The sequence below is a fragment of the Alternaria postmessia genome (genome assembly GCF_024291825.1).
Source record: "Alternaria postmessia strain BMP 2775 chromosome Unknown scaffold_48, whole genome shotgun sequence".
Classification (NCBI taxonomy): domain Eukaryota; kingdom Fungi; phylum Ascomycota; class Dothideomycetes; order Pleosporales; family Pleosporaceae; genus Alternaria; species Alternaria postmessia.
In genome coordinates this window covers 57,579-74,760 of record NW_026260121.1, presented here as the reverse complement: position 1 = coordinate 74,760, position 17,182 = coordinate 57,579, and the positions used below count along the sequence as shown (strand labels likewise).

Sequence of the window (17,182 nt, the reverse complement as noted above, 5' to 3'; positions counted from 1 at the left end):
CTCCCAACCTACTGAACACATTGCAGCCCCTCTGCTTCTTCCACCATAATCCATTGCATCTCAACCCTTTGCAACCCACCACACTCGACCCCCAAACAGCCCTCAACATGTCTGTCCAGGATAGAGCCCAGGCCCAGCTGTCGCAGCTCGACAAGGAGGTAAGCGCTCTCGCTTCCGCACATGGCACAATTGTCAAAATACGACTTGTATAGGTGTTTTTGATGAGAAGTCGCAATCGCAATAGTGTTTGTACAAAACCACGTATACTGACCATGTTGTGTTCCAGCTGTCCAAGTACCCCGCACTCAACAACTTTGAGAAGCAAACGTCGGTTCCCAAGGTCTACATGGTCCTCGGTCTAGCCGGCCTTTACTTCTTCCTCATCTTCTTCAACATTGCTGGAGAATTCCTCGTCAACATTGCCGGATTCATCATTCCCGGTTACTACTCGCTCGAGGCTCTATTCAGCGCAAGCAAGGTTGATGACACTCAGTGGTTGACCGTACGTATACCCCACTTTCTTATCGCTGGCAAGACATTTGGCCATACTGTGACCATTTCAAGCTCCACAACAAGGCTAACGTGATATTACAGTACTGGGTGACCTTTGCGTTCCTGACCGTTTTCGAGAGCGCTGTAAGCGCTGTTTACTGGTTCCGTAAGTCCACCAGGATTAGTGTACACGATTTACGTCTGACCTTGCCAGCCTTCTACTACACCTTCAAGTTTGTCCTGATCCTCTGGATGGCCCTCCCCCAGACTTCGTAAGTGTCTCTCGTGGCGCTTATGATGTAAGCTAACAATCTGCAGTGGTGCTCAGATGGTCTTCCGCTCTTTCCTCCAGCCCGTCTTCTCTCGCTACTTCTCCGCATCAGGCTCCACCGCCGCCGACCTTCGCGCCAAGGCCGACTCAGCTGGCAAGCCTCATGCCTCGTAGAGCAGTTGCGAGCTTAACACCTCTTTGACAGCCGCACGACGACATCATAATAACAAAAACGAAGTTCGGAATACGCCCTCTGCTGTGCGGGAGACGGAAAGACCGGGCTTTTCAAAGCGTGCGGCTGTTGCGGCTTGGAAACGCTGCATGGACGAAGGCTTACGAGTAACGGATCATGTTCATGACAGTGTCGATGTACGAAAGAAGAGGCAGGTATCCTTACGTTTCATGATTACTTGCCCATAAGGAAGCGGATTGGGTAACATACTGCGCTCCTTGGCAGTGGGTTTCTGCGAATCGCTTGCGAGCAATATCATGTATCCGAGTCTGGCTTGTTCTCTGACAAGCATCAATCACATATTCATCCCCTTACACCGTTGAACACATAGGCGTACACAATATGCGAACTGAAACATGAATACTAACTTATCTAGCGAGACATTGACTGCATTGGAAGATGGGAAGTATGTCACACGACGTGAATGGGGAGATGAGAACAACGTTGTAAAAGGCTCGAAACTTATGATTCTTGTTACATCTGGACTTGGTAAGTGAACGAACAATTAGTTGTTTCTGTAAATCGTCTCAAAAAATTTATGTTTATGACATCCTGTTGCTTCCACACAAACATTAGCAAATCACAACGACAATATGTGCAATAGTCTCAAGAACTCTGTGCTCTTGTTTCTTTGTTTCGTGTTACTCCATCCCTGATCTTTAATTGCTCAGGCTAGGTCGTCTATTCCGACCGGCCTTCTGAACTTCTTCACTCCATACATATCATTCATTTATTCAATAACTAGTAATGTTTGATACTTACACTAAACCCAAAAGCAGATCTTTCGAACGTGCCGGTGGCTTGATGTTGCAGTAAATCTAGTAAATCTCCGTACTCAAGCACAGTCTCCAAAGACATAAAGCACGCTTGAACAGTTCTAGCACAGCAGAAGCCACGTAGCAGTATTGTAAAGATCATCAAACCCTCTTTACCAAACTCAGTCCAATGCCACTCTACTCTATCGACAGTGCCTACAAACATCATTACAGCAGGATGCAAGCCACTTATGTTTGCTTGTTGAGAAATCAGGCCTACATTCTGATCAAGCCCTAATTATGGGGCGAAGCCTGGAGGTGATCTAGCGGACGTCAACGTCGTGGCATGGTTATTCAATCGGCGAAGACAGATTGAGCTGCTGACTATCGATACGCGGAATGAGTGGAGATTGCAGTGACAAGCCAGGGCCCCTTGCATGTGCTACGTCAACCTCGAGGCGTTGATCATTGGGAACAGTGAAATCATGGTTCAATTCCTTTGCTTGTCCTTATACAACCAAATCAATGCCGCAAAAACGATGATTCTGACGCCGCAGAGAATTACCACACACGATACACGAAAACGTGTCGTCTCCGCCAACCTCTTATACGGTACCCGCAATGCTCAAGTCCCGGATCTCTTGTAGCACCTCTTCCACCCGTGCGTCCAGCTCACCCTGTGCATACTGATCTCTTGTGTTTGCATCCAGATATTGCTGTACCTGCGCCATTCTTGAGTATGCTTCCGCGCAGAACCTCAACTGAATCTTGACCAGCGCCTCGAAACTTGGGTCTAAGTAGGGCACTCGCAGATCGATAAGTTGGGGAAGTTCGGTGGTGAGGGTATCGTTGAGCTGGTCGTACGCGGCCTTGGCCAATTGTTCGTCCTTTTCAGCGCGCGGTAGCTTGGTGACATCCTTGTCAGGCTTGTCGGTGAGCTTTCGGACTTGTGCACGCATGCGGTCGTAGTCCATTTGCTTGTGTTCGCGCTTTGTGATACAGGCGTTGATGTCGGGGAAGTAGGAGCAGAATCGCTGAATGGGGTCTAGGACGGTGGTTCGGTAAGGGCCGTCGAGGGCTTTGATTGTCTCGGCGTCTAGATCGGTCACGGCTTGCTTGTAAGAGCGCGACACGCCGTCTTTTGTTCCTGCATCTCCATAGAAGGCGTCGATGGTTTCAGCGATGCGCATTTGTGAGGCGGTCATGGCGCGCAGAGAGTCCAAGTAGCCCTTTGCTTCCTTCTGAAGCTTGTTCGCGGCGGTCTCCATGGTGCGGTAACGGCTGGCATGTCGTTAGTGTTGTTCATGTTCATGTGGCATGTATTCTTCCTGGCAGGGAGAAGACGGGTTGCGGGTGAAGAAGCGTACCGCTGCTCAGTTTCGAAGTCGCGGTCATTTGTGCGCTCGACTTGGCCAGTCTTCATAAGAACCTGCGTCGTCGCGCGATTGACGCCTTTCTTGAACCCTGCGTCTTGTAAGCCGGCGGCTTCCTAGATCATCGTCGAGGGGCTCCTTACCGGTCCAAGACATGATTGCGGTGTGGTCGCTCTGGTGTGGGGGGAGAAACGATGTATAGCGGGGTGTGCACGAAGCAGGGTCGTGAGTGGGAAGTCGTGGTGTTGTGGGGAGAGCCGCGGGAATCAATGGAGATGGAGTTGCTGGTTGGGCGCGGTCGAGTCGTTGTTGGCGGGCGGCAGTGCCACAATGACGACGCTACAAGACCCCGGCCGCGCTTTCTGGTGGCTGAGCAACAACGATTCCGATTCTGACCCAACCGTCCAACTTCAATGTTTTCACTTCGACCGCTGCAGCGTGCAGCGCCCTCGCCTTTCCGTATATGCTCGACTTGTCTGCGCAAGTACTCCGTCACTCCACCACGGCGACATGATGCCAGTGACAGACAGAAGAAGGTGATATTCTCCGGAATCCAGCCCACCGGAGTACCACATCTAGGAAACTATCTCGGCGCACTGCGACAGTGGGTGAGGCTTCAAGATGAAGCATCTCCGGACACCACACTTCTGTTCTCCATAGTCGATCTGCACGCCGTCACGATAAAACAGGACCCCAGTGAATTGGCAAGATGGCGAAAAGAGATGCTGGCTAGTCTGCTAGCAGTGGGACTCGATCCTAAGAGATGCATCATATTTGCGCAAAGCAGCGTGAAGCAGCATGCCGAACTCATGTGGATTCTCAGCTGTGGTGCAAGCATGGGCTACCTGGGACGGATGACCCAGTGGAAGGTATGCGACAGCAGAAAACAGGCTTGGAGAGGCGTAATATTAATACCGTCTTTAGAGCAAACTCTCCCTCCCAGCTAATGCCTCCCCACTCGACCCCTCAAACAACAAAGACGCCCTGAAACTTGGTCTTTTCTCTTATCCCGTCCTCCAAGCCGCTGATATCCTCCTCTACAACACCACCCATGTCCCAGTCGGCGAAGACCAAGCCCAGCACCTAGAGTTCACGCGGGAGCTAGCTGTTGGATTCAATCACGTTTACTCAGAGTCACGACCTCTGTTGACCGTTCCGCAAACCCTTCTCAGTCCTGCCAAACGAGTCATGAGCTTGACTGAACCAACAAAAAAGATGAGCAAGAGCGATCCGAAGCCAAAGAGTCGCATCATGATAACAGACTCAAAAGAGAAAATACACGCAAAGCTGAAGACAGCATTGACAGACTCAATTGAAGGAGTCAGCTATGATCGTGAAAGCAGACCTGGTGTGTCAAATCTGATAGATCTTATGTATCATTTTGATGACTCTCTCGCTGCATCACCCGAAGACCTGGCAAATGACTTGAAGGATCTGAGTATGCGGGCGCTGAAAGAAAAGGTCGCTGATACCGTTGACATGGGCATCAGCGATATAAGGCAACGATATCATGGATTGATGAGCGGAGATCAGAAGGAACTAGTGCAGTGTGCGGAAGAAGGCGCGCGAAAAGCAGAGGAAATTGCCGAAAGCACCATGCAGAGGGTGAGAAAAGCTATGGGCATGGCATGGTAGCACACTCATGAACGTAGTTACGCTATGTCCTCATTGCACGCTAATAAGTTATACCATCTGTCGGTCCATTTAGACCTAGACACCACCCCTGTCTTACGTTCACATCAAGTACCAGGCGTGACATCTAGAGTTCTAGTAAATCTTGAGTTCTGATGCCGGCCAAATCGTCAGAGCTGGCCAACTGGTTGAAGGAGAACCCAGTAGCCGCGCCCCTAGGCCCTGTACTTCTGAAGAAATGTTGGAAAGTAAGGGATATGGTCGGAGGAGTTGGTTCATAGAGGATTGTTGCATGGCGCATGTATATCATGAGTCTTGACACGTCGTCCTTGTTGGCCTAGAATTGTAATCCATGCATTTCAAAGTCTACGTCCATTCACATGCAGCCCCTGCGCCGCAAGTCGCAAACCTAAAGTAGTCATGCCTCGTGTAATAGAAAAATGACCTGAGAACTCCCTTCCCATGCAATGCAAATGCCATTGTAATAGTGACGAAGCCGTAGGCAGAAAAGCCCGTCGCAAGTATAAAACCATCAATCCAATACCAGAACCGAACGCCGCGCTTACAATGAAGATGTGGAAGAAAACCGAGGAATCGAAAGATGGAGAAGGTGGTGTGAGGCTGATGCGGATGAACTAATGCGCATACGTCCACCATGTCGTGTAACTGGGGTGTGGGTTCGGGCCAGAGGATGCCGATGCAGACACGATAGTGCCATAGTCAGGACCCGAATGCTCGGATAAGAGTGCCCCACCCCTTAGTGACCCCTTCATGCGGGCCAGAGACGCGCACATGATGAGGGGTTCGGATTTGCAGTCCATGGGCAACGTCTAGCGCTTCATGGGGGTGTCTGCGTCCTCTTCTTCCGCATCGTCGTCATCAGCCTCGAAGTCGGAGTCCATTTCTTGGTCCTCGTCCAGGTCGCTCTCGCTGCCGCCAAAGTCCAAGCTCTCGGCGTCGCTGTCTTCCCAGCTCATGTCGAATTGGCCCTCATCCTTCTCTTGCTTCCATGCTGTTTCTTGGGTTGGCATGACAAAGTCCTTGGGAATATCCGCCTTTGAGAGCTCGAGATCCTTCTTCACCATCTCCTTGTACTCCGCAGGCTTGTTACGCAACATGACCCCAGCATCGACGTTGGCGGGAGAGGAAACCTCAGCATCGTCCAGTAGGGAGAGGATAGATATCAGGACCGTCTCGACACGCTGTACGGGTGACCAACGCTCGGCAGCAGTCTCGCCGGACATCTCGTCATCGCCGGGAGCGTGGAGGATGGAGATACATAGCCGTCCATCGGGGTAGATGTTTGGGTGGTAGAGCGGGCGGATGAATTTGAAATCTGATCAGCCGTTAGTTTCTTCCCTGCGCTTCGCGACTCTTTCCATCCCTGGAACGTCGTATTGGTAGTGACGTACCTGGCGGGCTATGCGGGTAGTTGCGCGGGAAAGACATCTTAGCCTTGAAGTAGCCGCCATAGTACATGGACTCTTCGTTCATGACGATGAGGGCGACACTCCACTCGAAGACATTCTCGTTGATGAGCTGTGACGTGGTTAGCTCGGTGCTCCTGCATCGCCACTCTGACTCTGACTCTCGACGGAATGTCACCGGGACTTACTTCGATATTAGTCCACTTCTCCTTGCTCAGCTGCTTGAACTCATTCATGAGTATCCGCTGCGCCGTTTCCGCCATTTCGCTTTGTCGGTCGGGGGTTCTCGCTGAAGTGTGTGGTGTTGGTGGTGTTGCAGGAACAGTACAGTATCGGCGGAGGCAATCGGTCGAGTTGATTTATACGAGTAAAAGAGAGAATCTGGTGTGCAGGGAGCGTCTTGGCGAAATGTGTGAGGAGTGAGAGAGAGGCGGGAGGGTGAGAGTTTGTACTTAAGGGAGTCGGTCGGCTGAGGCGCTGCATGATCGAATGCTCTCGCCGAAGCAAGGATCACTTAGTCCGCCCCTCGGAAAGAGCCTAAGTCACCGCTTCCGAACTTGCGGACAACGAGTGGAACCTTGGCCGTGGTACTCACTCATTGTCTGCAGCGATTCACCGTCACCATGTCCCTTTGTTCGTCGGCAGAGTTGCTGTTAAAGCACCAAAGGTTGGTGGGCGTTCTGTCTTTGGCAACCTCGCCATCGTTGCTTCCGACCTCGGAACGAATAGGAACAGTACGGAACGTCACCGGCGATGCGTTCCAAGGTCGCTTTGCTCGCGTGATAGCGAAGAGATATGGCTTATCTATCATCACCCGCATCGTCACCCATGGACATATCCTGGAGTGTCATGTGAGTGTGCCCATGCAACCCTTTGCCTTAATATAGGCTACTGATGTTGCACTATTTCACAAATATAAACGTGCACACAGTCGACCTGAAACAGCAATGTGCAGTAGTCTTTTGCTAGGTCTATCGGTAGAAACCAATCGCTTCGACCAACATCTACGTGGCTCACCATGCCGGTGCGCGAGTGTCGTCATTCCAGGCTTGCTTGTTTCTTACACGACTCTAGGTCTGCATATTCTCACGTTTTTGACATTGTTTTTGCATCTAATGGTAATCGTGACTAATGGCAAACAACCAGGCATGTAGTGGTCTTGCGTTTAACAACAATACTTTTCTATTCTAGAGTGTACATCTAAAACCGACGTGATCGTGTATGACATGACCCAGGATTACGACAACCCCCCAGTACACCAGCGCTGGCGTTAATACATGTGCTAAACGAAAAACCGATAATACTAAACATAAGAAAGACAAACAATGAAAGCATAGTCAGGACGATAAAACAAAAAAAAATTCAATCAGATGTAACGCATCTTCTTCGCAACTCCCAAGCAGACCGAAACAAAGAGGCAGATGACACCGATAATGCCAAAGAACCACGCAAGGCTGCCGTCCTGACCCGGAACCTTGACGTTCATACCAAAGAGACCGCAGATTAAGTTGAGCGGAACAAGGATTGTGGCAATGACCGTAACCTTCTGAAGTGTAGCGTTACTGTCATTTCCTTGGATGACTTGGTCAACGGAGATTTGCGCGAGGTAGTTGGAGTGCGCGCGGCTGAGCATCTTCTCGAAGTGAGCCAAGTTGGACATCATAGTGACGACGTGGTCCTGGATATCGCTGAGGTACATGCCCACGTCACCCCGAGGAGCAACGCTGTACGACTCGTTGCAACGTTTGGCGAAGCCCTTGATGACATCTGCCTTGCCACCCAAGAGACGCAGGAGCTGCATGACACGCTTGCGGCAGTCGCCAATCGATCGAAGAATGGCGCGTGAGTCTTCAATGCGTGCAGTGAAGACTTGGTCCTCAATTGCATCAGCTTCATCTTCGATGCCTCGAATGACAGGTGCAAAGCTATCGACAATGTCGTCAATAAGGGCGTAGCAGATCCAGTCGGCATTCAAATTGATGTAGTCGCGAAGACGGCTGATACGCTTGCGCACGTTGAGCGTGTGCGGGCTTTCGCAGAAGGTGAATGTCAGGATACCCTCCTTGAAGACGACAGCATAGAAGTTAACGGGCTCCAGATATTCCTCCGACTCCTTGTCGGCTTGGAAGAAAGAGCGGAACGAGACAAAGTAGTATTGGTGAAACAGCTCTACCTTCTCACGCGGCTCTTGAATGCAAATATCCTCGCGAGTGAGAGGATGCACTCCGAAAGCCTTGGAAATGGCAAACACTTCCTCTTCTGTGGGGTTGACCATATCGAGCCACCAGACGCCGCCGTCTGATGGTGTGTCAAACAGATCACGGAAGCGTTCGCCAGGCATAAGTAGTCCGCCCAGTTCGGCAGCATGAATCGTGTCGTCCAATTCGGACGAGAAGAACGTCCAGCGGTTCGTCTTTACTTCCGGAGTTTGCTTCTCTGCGAAAACGTGGGAGAGACCTTCTTCGGCAAGCTTCTCTTGAACCGCAGGGTCTGCATTCTTCAGACTCAAGACGTCGCTGTCGGTCTTGGGTGTTCCTGACTGGCTTGACTTGGGGCGAAGGTCGGAGAAGACCTTGGGCTTTGCAGAAAGATTAGACGCTGCGCTCGCTTTGTGACGGAGAGGCTGGCCAATAGGTGTCTTGTCGTGAGCCTCTGCAACAAATTCCTCCAGCTCTTCGTAGTCGAATCTGGTAGTCTTGCCTGTATCCTCGGATACAGGGAAGCAGACATCTTCTTGTGCTGAACTGTGCGCAGACGCGACTTCGATGTCGTTTGGCAGATCAGGGCGCTCGTCGCTAAGGGTTGGTCGGCGCGCGGTGCCACGAGAAAGCGTCCGGTTCAATCCAAGCTCAAGCTCGGAACCTGCGTGGCTCTGGAGAGTGTTGGCACGGTCGCGGCGCCGAGGACCAGCGAATGCGTCGACAGAGTTGGGAGGAGAGACGGACCGCGAAGTCGTCGAAGAAGCCCTGCTCCTAGTCAGGCGCTCGATTGCCGGGTCGCGCGGACGCCTGAATGTCTCTCGACGGGCTTGAGGGCTGTGTGCTAGAGAGCCGCGGCGAATGTAGGCGTCGGGAGCCAAGTGTTGGTCGTCATCGACTACGGCGCTTTCGAAATCGCGTCGAGTAATGTCTGCCTCAAGGGCTTCGTTGACTTGAAGAAGTATGTTGGGTCGGTCTTGGCCCTGGACGCTTGCGAAAGTTGGTCGGCGCGAGCGAGGAGGCGACGAAGCATCGGCTCGTGGAAGAGATGCAGGCTGGTGGCGGTGGTCGTCGAGGTCAGACACCGGGGTGCTGAACCTCGTCTGGGTCTCGGATCTCGGAGTGTCAGTCATATTGGCGACTCAGGCGGCGATGAGCTTGACTCCGAATCAGATGTCGTGTGCTTTGGTTAAGCCAGATTGGTGATGTGTTGGGCGACTTCTTGCAGCGCAAGAACCACAGAAGCGGGCGAGTCGCTTGTGAGCGCTCACCTCTAAGGCGCGCTCAACTTGACGATGGCTTCGCGTAGGGTCGTCCCCTACACTAAGCCGATGGAAGACAGAGTCCGGTAGCCAGACTTCCACACCCTCTGTGGGAATAGGAAGAGTTGTAAAGACGGTGATGCAGTAGCGAATGTGTAGTGTTTGTCGTTAGACCCAGTTATGGTGGCTTGTGGTCGCCTCCGTATACCCAGGCTTTTGTGCCGAGCAAGGGGCGGATGAAGGAAAGCTTGTCGAGGTAGAGTCCCGCCAACTTGGTGGTTTGTATGGATATGGACGCCGTAGCGTCAGAAGGTGCGGTGTAAGGGGATGATTGCAAAAACAAAGACCCCTTGAGCGATCAGTCGCGGTGGTGGATGGCGGTCCACGGGGATAAGTGCCGGACAGATGGAGGGTGCGCGATTGCGACTGCTGATGGTCTGTATCGTGAGGCGGTTGAAAGTCGATGGGAGGTGCAGTGGGTGGGAGTCCAGGCGGACGGTGGGAATGTTGTTTGAGGGACGGTGCGGGACTCAAATACGGGCGGTTGAGCGATGGGTCAAGGAAAAAGCTTGTGCAGACGGAGCCTACTGGCCCAAGCTGATTGGGCAGAAGCGCTCCCAGACGTGCATGTGACGCGTCCAGAACTCAGCCGTTGTGGGGAGTTCGCGAGTGAAACTGCTGCCGTAAATTCCGCGGCCTAATTATTCTTGGTTCTTGCCCTTCGTGCTGGGAACCAGGTACCACATCGTCGCTGCGTCAGTCTTGGGCGTGAATCCATGAGGCGTTCTTAGTAAGGTTTAGTGCGGCTACGGACCCCTGCGTTCCCAGGTTGCCTGTGTGGCTCGTGAACATGCCACCTCTCCAAGACAGTTAGGCCGGACTCTGCGTAACAGACAGTCCCCAGTAATAGCCGGTACCTGCACTGCACTCGCCCTGGGTCGCAACACCACGGACACATATCCCAAACCAGCATATCCAACCAGCATGGCAGACCAGTTATTAGAGCAAGCGCGCGACGCGTTCGAGGGCCAGATTGTACGCGGCAGCAACGCTACTGCGTTACTATACACATTGGCTAACACGAACAGGACTTCGAGGGCCAGAGGCTTGCAGAGATGCTGAGTACCGTTCTGCTCGGAGCGGCTGGTGTATGGCATCCCTCTATCTAAGACGCGGTTCAAGAGGCTAACTGGTGTAGATCATTGCATTCATCGTTGGCTTCCTGCAGCAGGACATTCGACTAGCACTCTACATTGGCCTCGCCGGCTCCGCCCTCACATTCCTCGTTGTCGTACCCCCGTGGCCGTTCTACAACAAGAACCCCGAAGACTGGCTCCCACCGTACAACTCAACGCCACAGTACAACATCGACGTGGACGGGCAGAAAATCGGATAGCTGGCTGGTCGCATGTAGCAAGAGAAGGAGGAAATGCATGCTCAGAACACAATTCATGATCGTAATGGAATCTGATTCGATGATGATGACCGCCTATGCTGCTACTTGGTGCTCTCATAGCCCTTTTGTGAAGGCCCTACTAACGCCGGACGACCGAATGAAACCAAGACCCATGTTTGTTCCTGTTGAAACCCATCTCTCTACAGCTTTCGCCAGCGCTTATCGACCATACTTCTGGAACTCCCAGTCTCGGTTGTCTAGCGGGCACACTTGGCGGGTCTTGAGCCATCGTGAAATGCAGTGGAAGTGGAAGGCGTGCTGTCATGTGTTAGTATGAACCACAGAAGCCTTGTCGCGGAACGTACGTTGCAGATGCCCCAGGCGACTGTGCATTCCTCGCTGGTGGCAGAGGCTTGGTTGGCCTGGCATTCGATGCAGAGGTCCATGATGTGGTTACGGCAAATGGCGCAGTTGTCGACGACGATATCCCAAGCCCAGAGAGCGACTGCGTTCCACTAAGTAATGTTAGCTTTGACCATCCTGTGTTGTCGTCTGTCGTGTAATGCCTACCTTCTTGACCTCAAACCGTTTCTTGTCGCCCTCTCCAGCAGCACTGGCCTTGCCCGTCTTGGTCTTCGCCGGGGGCGCATCTGCCATGTCGACGTCCGCCATTGGTGTCTGGTGTATTGGTGTAGCGGGGGTTGCGGGGACTTGGTTGAAGTTGAAGCTCGCGAGGTGGAGCGAGAGCGGTCGTGGGCGGTGAGCAGGTTGTGGCGTTCGAAGAAGTACTTCTCACGGCTTCCAGAACAATGTCGAGTGGCGAAGTGCTGTTAAGGTGGTGCCAGTGTGTCTACAAGGTGAAGGCGCAGTGTGCAGGCGTCAGGCTCCAGCTGCGAGCTCCAAATTGCCAAGACCGGCCCCGTTGACCAACTCTGGGACGACGTAACGGATGAACGAGAATACCGATTATTTCGCTAAACGTCCAAAATCTTTCCAGACGAACAAACGTCGAAACCCCAACAGTTGTCACGATCCCGAGACCGGCGTCCAACAAACTTCCGCTTCCATCATACCCAAGGTGCCAACCACTCAGCCCTACGTCGCCGCAATCGTCAGTGCGCCTTGCCGAGATCAGCCTTGTTTGATCACAGCCACCTCCGCGCCGTTCACCGTCGATGCGACCGACTCTGCTCACGACACCCTCACTCTTCGCCCTAATTCACCCGACGGCGCGTGCCTATCTATACCCCGCGAATCTGGATATGACCACTTCAACATCTAACCCTTACCCAATCCTACCTTATCAGACACAGACAAAGACACAGACCGCGTCATCGCCCACCTTCCAACCCACTTGCATATCACGAACCAAGAGCGTCCGCCTGCGCCCCTCTAGATAACTTGCACTCACCCCATAGCAATACACTACAACTAGCGCCTCACATGTCGACGGCACAGACTACTGCCTCTCCACGCGCTCCTCGGGGCAAGCCGCAGAGCCCAGCTCAGGCACCGCACACCAACCAGGGCCGACAGTCGCAACGGAAACCGCGAGGCAACCGCGCACACAATGGCTACAACCAGAATCACCACAATGGAGCAGGAGCCTCCCCGAGCAAGATGCCCGCTGAACTTGCCCACGCGGAAGGCGCGGCCTACTCGGGTGAGGACGCGCAGCTACCCTCGGGACCGCGCAACATGAGAAAGCCCAACCAGTCTCACCCGTCCATCGACCGCGTCTTCTCTCCTCCAGAATCAGAGCCCGTTCCGATCAACCCGTCTGCTACTCCGGCCAAGGTCCAGGCTGCCTACGCTGGACCTACTTTTCATGCCTCTCCTGCGCCTTCTGCTCTGCCTATACCCAAGTTTCTTTCTCGTTCTGTGCCGGCCAAGACACGTGCTGGTCCTCCAACACCTCCGCCCGAAGATAGTTCTGATTCTGCTTCTCCAAGTCCTTCTGCTTCTCCTTCTCGTGCCCCGGTGGCCGTTCCCCCTCGTGATGAACAGTCCCCACTGGATCTGCTTTTCAAGGCCGATGCAGCGGAGAGAGCCAAAGGCAACCATGGACGCCCATTATCGTACGGAGCTCTCAACCCAGTGGATGCAGCCAGACCGCAGCACTTCAAGCATGATTCTTACCATTCCACGAACGGCGTTTTCCCCATAGAGCTCGATGGTGAAAGCAAACACGCGCACATGTCTCCTCCCCCTGTAGCATCACCAGCCTCGCACCGCTCCGTTACAGATCCCAACCAGGTCCCACAATTAAAGGACATGCAACAGCAGGGCAACGGCAATGACGTTATGCAAGACCTATTCAATCGGCTTTCAATGTCGCAGAAAAAACCTTCTGCAACACCGCCTCGTCCAGATGCTCAAGGACCGCAAGGCTTTTCAGGCCAAACACCGTCACCTTTCCATGGAGGCCAGCATCCTGCCCAGAATGCATCAGGGCCCACCACACCGCAGACACAGCCACCGAACCAAGACTCTGACTTTTTCTATGGCAACCGAAACCTCTCCCCATTATTCAAAGCAGCGAAGGGCAATTCAGCAAAGAAACGCAACTCTGGTCTTCGCACTGAGATCTCGGCTGAGTCTCCTATGGTTGGACAAGGCGATTTCCAGGGTTTTCCTTCTGTTCCTCCAGCTCAAATGATGGATCCCAACGCTTTCTCTCGAATCCAACCAGGAAACGGCAATGGAGGCCACCCCAATGCGCCTCGTTCATCAACACCTTTTGTGCAACACTATCAGCAGAGCCCTAACAACCGCAGGAGGACCCCGGGTCGACAGCCACACCAACCTCGCCCAGATTCCAATCAGACGAGAGGCAACATGCCTGGACCTGGCAAAACTGCCGCCAACGGCCCTCCAGCGTCTGCCGCGAAGCCTCTTACAAGCATGATGTCCTTTGTCCCTTCCTCGGTCGCAGCCAAACAACGCAAGACATCAGCACCTGCCGCTACCGCTTCACCAATGAAAACCTCTACCCCTTCCGATACGTTGTCCCTGGAGCAGGATCTTAAACGTCTGCTTAATCTCAATCCGGCTGGCGAGTCCAGCGTCAGGTAGCCTGTCGTCTTCACGAAATTTCTCATATTCGGACATATATTTCGTCCATTACCTTCGTTTGTTCATATGGGATTTCTATTTGTTTCATGTTCATGGCGCATGATTGTACTGTCATTTCATTTGGAGTTTACGGCGTTACGAGCGACTTATTGTCGCCTGTTTTCATGGTTGTAGTGAGCATTGACGGGTACGTCGTCTCAGGTTCTTTTGTCCAGCGCAAGCGTTTCTTTCGTCACTGTTCATGAATGGGTGCATGGACATGGGATTCCAAGACTTGGACACTAGGCGTTCTCTGGCATCACGTTTCATGTTACGGTGCCTAGGCACTTTTTGAGGTTGTCTCGACGGGCTGTGAGAAGTCAGCTTCCTCCGACAATGTTCTGCTGTCCACAATCTGGATCCAGGCACGACTCAACTCGACTACTATTACTACACAACCACAAACCATAAGTAAAAATCAAGAAAAAAATATAAGGGCATGATGCTCGGCTCTGGTGCTTCTCTTGGGAGGCACAGGGTTTTCATGTCCAAACATGGTTTTTGTTCTGCACATTTTCATGACGGTGAGATGTTGATACATGACATGTCCTTCTCTTTAGTTCATAGTATCTCGTTTTCATCGTGCAAGATCCGTAGCCAGAACAACAGATGACATGGGCAAGAGTAGGAGACAATAAAGCCGATCAGTCGATGGGCGAGGTCAACGTTGTCGGTCCGAAGCCTGTCAGTTGCATCTCAATCTTCTCTAAATTCTCGTGTTCTTATATCCTCTTCAGCTGGCTTACCGTGGTAGGAGCTTGACTGGGCTCTCACTTTCACTATTCGACATCACTAGTACCACAGACCAGTCCTAGCTTGGAGCTGAGCGCGATGTGCCTCACCGTGAAACCTTCCAAACGGTATATGCTCACTCTACTATCGTCATCGCTCCCTTTTCCATCCACAATTCCTCGCACCACCACCCACTCGTTTCGGTGCTTAACACGCGCAACTACGCGATATTTGTACTTCTTAGCTAATCCGACGTACTGATTCAACCCCCACTTGTTATAACTGTCATCGCAACCGATCAGGATGAAGAGTCTTCGGAGCAAAGGTGAGCTGTCGTGACACTTTCTGCACGGTATCTGACCGATTGCGACTCCCGCTCTCGCATACCGACTGCAAACGATCAGTGCTAATGGACATACAGCCTCGCACTTCTTTCGAGATAGCCCAAGTCGTGATGAGAAGACCGCCATTACCGATAGCTCAGATGTCAACTTTGACGCTGGGATCCAAGATGCTGGTATGAAGAACAAGCGTGGGTATTCGTTTGCATGTAGGCGCAGGCATGTAACTGACTCAAACTCGTAGCATCGCGGTTCTTCCGGCGCAGAAACGACAAGCCGGATACGCCACTGCCCATTCTGTCTTCCAAATCTTCGTCATCGACACTGTTTGCTCTGGTCTCCGACCGTGTAACCCCGACAGAACTGGGCGATAGCTTTGAGAACTTGCCCGAATATGATGATGACGACGAGGAAAACACAAATGCACCTCTACCAGTTTCGCGCAACTCTTCGGCTATGTCAGAGCACGAACATACCAATGGTGGTTTTAACTTGCATCGACCTAAGTCTCGCCCCAGCTTCGCATTGCTGAAGGGCAAAGGCATGTTACTCACTATTTGTACACATGTCGGCTCAATATTGACTTAGATTCTAGGCTCGCGCCTGTTCGGAGGCAGTAAGGACAGCGGCTCTACGCAGTCAACACCGCCCCCGCCGGTCCCACAGATTCCGAAAGGCGTGTCACTTTCCAAGTCACGTCGTCCTATTCTTACACCTTCAGCCGCAGCTCGTGGGTCACGCATATCTCATCCCAAGGCTCAAGGCCGCAGCATCTCCATCTCGCGCCCTCGACTTATGGCACAGCTCTGCAGTCCTCCTATCCTAGAGAACCCTATCACGGTACCTTTCGAGAAGCGCCCCGGTCCGCCACCTGTTCGTCCTCCTCGGCCAGATAGTCTCGATGAAGAGACGCTAGCTTTTATGCGCGAAAGCGGTACTCGTATATTTCTTCTGTCCAGCAACCGTGGTAGCGCAAGCACGGCGACGACTTCCACACCTCGTAGTCAATCCAGTTCCATCGAGGCGCGTCTTGGATTCCCTTCTGGCTGCGGTACTACTCCACGCAGCTGCTCTATTGAATCACCCCTTGCAGCGCGCTTCATGCTAGATCCTAATCAGCGTCTGACCGTTCGCGACAGCAGTGATGGTATGGGATACAGTCGCTTCAGCGAGTATGTTAGGTATCAACACGACAGTGTACGTGCGGCGGATGGTGTTGATGCAGAGGACCGGGAGATCGGACCTATTAAGAGGTATGATGCTAGCAAGGAAGGTGACTGGATGCTTGAGAAGCGGGTTAGCCAAGGACGCGATGGGAAGGGAGGCGGCATGTTGTTTCGCGACAGGTGGGGTGGCTTCCACTTTGTCGCTGATATCTGAGGTCGATTTGGCTGAGTTGTTAGTGGCTGCCAGGGTGCACTAAAGGAAAGTGGTGAGGGTGTGAACATGTCGTTGTTTTATGTGAGAAACACACAACACAGCTCCGCGTCATATGAAGAGATTGTTCGCCCTTCGCATAAACATGGAAGGTATCCCGGTAGTGAACATTGATGAGTAAATGATGGACATTTTTGGCAGGAGTAGCTTTGCCTTATGTTTCTCACTCCTGCGTCGCAGCAAGTCGTTAGATAGAAATTACTGGTTTATGTATGTCCTCCTCTCATCAAATCACTAGCCTGTCAACGATTCTTCAGGATTAGGCTTGCAGCATATGAATCTCCCAGTCGTATTCATTTATCTCGAATATCCTCTCTCTCTGCCTTCATGTTATCTCTACAACCATTGCACTTTCTCGATTTCCCGACTGAGCTGCACTGCACGGTTTGCGAGGTGACCGAGACAACAACGAGAATGAGAGAGTTTGATGTCGCCGAACGAAGCGGTACACTGTTAAGAGATCCGTCCGTTACCACTTCGAAACCCAGGATCTGAGCAATTCTGAGTGGAACGAATATAT

General features: G+C 52.4%; 9 protein-coding genes across 9 annotated transcripts; 5 read left to right on the top strand and 4 right to left on the bottom strand.

The window, feature by feature from the left end:
• Positions 1 to 107: 107 nt before the first annotated feature.
• Positions 108 to 937, top strand: YOP1 (ER membrane protein DP1/Yop1; the record flags this gene model as incomplete). The annotated part of the gene is made up of 5 exons (XM_051733525.1): positions 108 to 158; positions 287 to 502; positions 595 to 658; positions 707 to 764; positions 811 to 937. 5 exons carry the CDS (start codon positions 108 to 110, stop codon positions 935 to 937), a joined length of 516 nt encoding a protein of 171 aa, XP_051586708.1.
• A 1,418-nt stretch (positions 938 to 2,355) lies between these two features.
• HOB3 (BAR adaptor protein Hob3) lies at positions 2,356 to 3,279 on the bottom strand (the record flags this gene model as incomplete). The annotated part of the gene is made up of 3 exons (XM_051733524.1): positions 2,356 to 3,031; positions 3,118 to 3,214; positions 3,267 to 3,279. 3 exons carry the CDS (start codon positions 3,277 to 3,279, stop codon positions 2,356 to 2,358), a joined length of 786 nt encoding a protein of 261 aa, XP_051586707.1.
• A 257-nt stretch (positions 3,280 to 3,536) lies between these two features.
• On the top strand, positions 3,537 to 4,758 carry J4E82_007277 (uncharacterized protein; the record flags this gene model as incomplete). Its single annotated transcript, XM_051733523.1, has 2 exons — positions 3,537 to 3,992; positions 4,048 to 4,758. The coding sequence occupies 2 exons, from the start codon at positions 3,537 to 3,539 to the stop codon at positions 4,756 to 4,758; spliced, it is 1,167 nt and encodes a 388-aa protein (XP_051586706.1).
• Positions 4,759 to 5,585: 827 nt separating this feature from the next.
• Positions 5,586 to 6,445, bottom strand: J4E82_007276 (uncharacterized protein; the record flags this gene model as incomplete). Its single annotated transcript, XM_051733522.1, has 3 exons — positions 5,586 to 6,091; positions 6,168 to 6,294; positions 6,371 to 6,445. 3 exons carry the CDS (start codon positions 6,443 to 6,445, stop codon positions 5,586 to 5,588), a joined length of 708 nt encoding a protein of 235 aa, XP_051586705.1.
• A 1,103-nt stretch (positions 6,446 to 7,548) lies between these two features.
• Positions 7,549 to 9,513, bottom strand: J4E82_007275 (uncharacterized protein; the record flags this gene model as incomplete). Its single annotated transcript, XM_051733521.1, has 1 exon — positions 7,549 to 9,513. One exon carries the CDS (start codon positions 9,511 to 9,513, stop codon positions 7,549 to 7,551), a length of 1,965 nt encoding a protein of 654 aa, XP_051586704.1.
• Positions 9,514 to 10,626: 1,113 nt separating this feature from the next.
• On the top strand, positions 10,627 to 11,038 carry J4E82_007274 (uncharacterized protein; the record flags this gene model as incomplete). The annotated part of the gene is made up of 3 exons (XM_051733520.1): positions 10,627 to 10,677; positions 10,731 to 10,790; positions 10,841 to 11,038. The coding sequence occupies 3 exons, from the start codon at positions 10,627 to 10,629 to the stop codon at positions 11,036 to 11,038; spliced, it is 309 nt and encodes a 102-aa protein (XP_051586703.1).
• Positions 11,039 to 11,257: 219 nt separating this feature from the next.
• On the bottom strand, positions 11,258 to 11,710 carry ROC1A (RING-box protein 1A; the record flags this gene model as incomplete). The annotated part of the gene is made up of 3 exons (XM_051733519.1): positions 11,258 to 11,356; positions 11,404 to 11,553; positions 11,609 to 11,710. 3 exons carry the CDS (start codon positions 11,708 to 11,710, stop codon positions 11,258 to 11,260), a joined length of 351 nt encoding a protein of 116 aa, XP_051586702.1.
• A 771-nt stretch (positions 11,711 to 12,481) lies between these two features.
• On the top strand, positions 12,482 to 14,113 carry J4E82_007272 (uncharacterized protein; the record flags this gene model as incomplete). The annotated part of the gene is made up of 1 exon (XM_051733518.1): positions 12,482 to 14,113. One exon carries the CDS (start codon positions 12,482 to 12,484, stop codon positions 14,111 to 14,113), a length of 1,632 nt encoding a protein of 543 aa, XP_051586701.1.
• A 1,074-nt stretch (positions 14,114 to 15,187) lies between these two features.
• Positions 15,188 to 16,605, top strand: J4E82_007271 (uncharacterized protein; the record flags this gene model as incomplete). Its single annotated transcript, XM_051733517.1, has 4 exons — positions 15,188 to 15,209; positions 15,306 to 15,416; positions 15,470 to 15,784; positions 15,821 to 16,605. 4 exons carry the CDS (start codon positions 15,188 to 15,190, stop codon positions 16,603 to 16,605), a joined length of 1,233 nt encoding a protein of 410 aa, XP_051586700.1.
• Between the last annotated feature and the right edge of the window lie 577 nt (positions 16,606 to 17,182).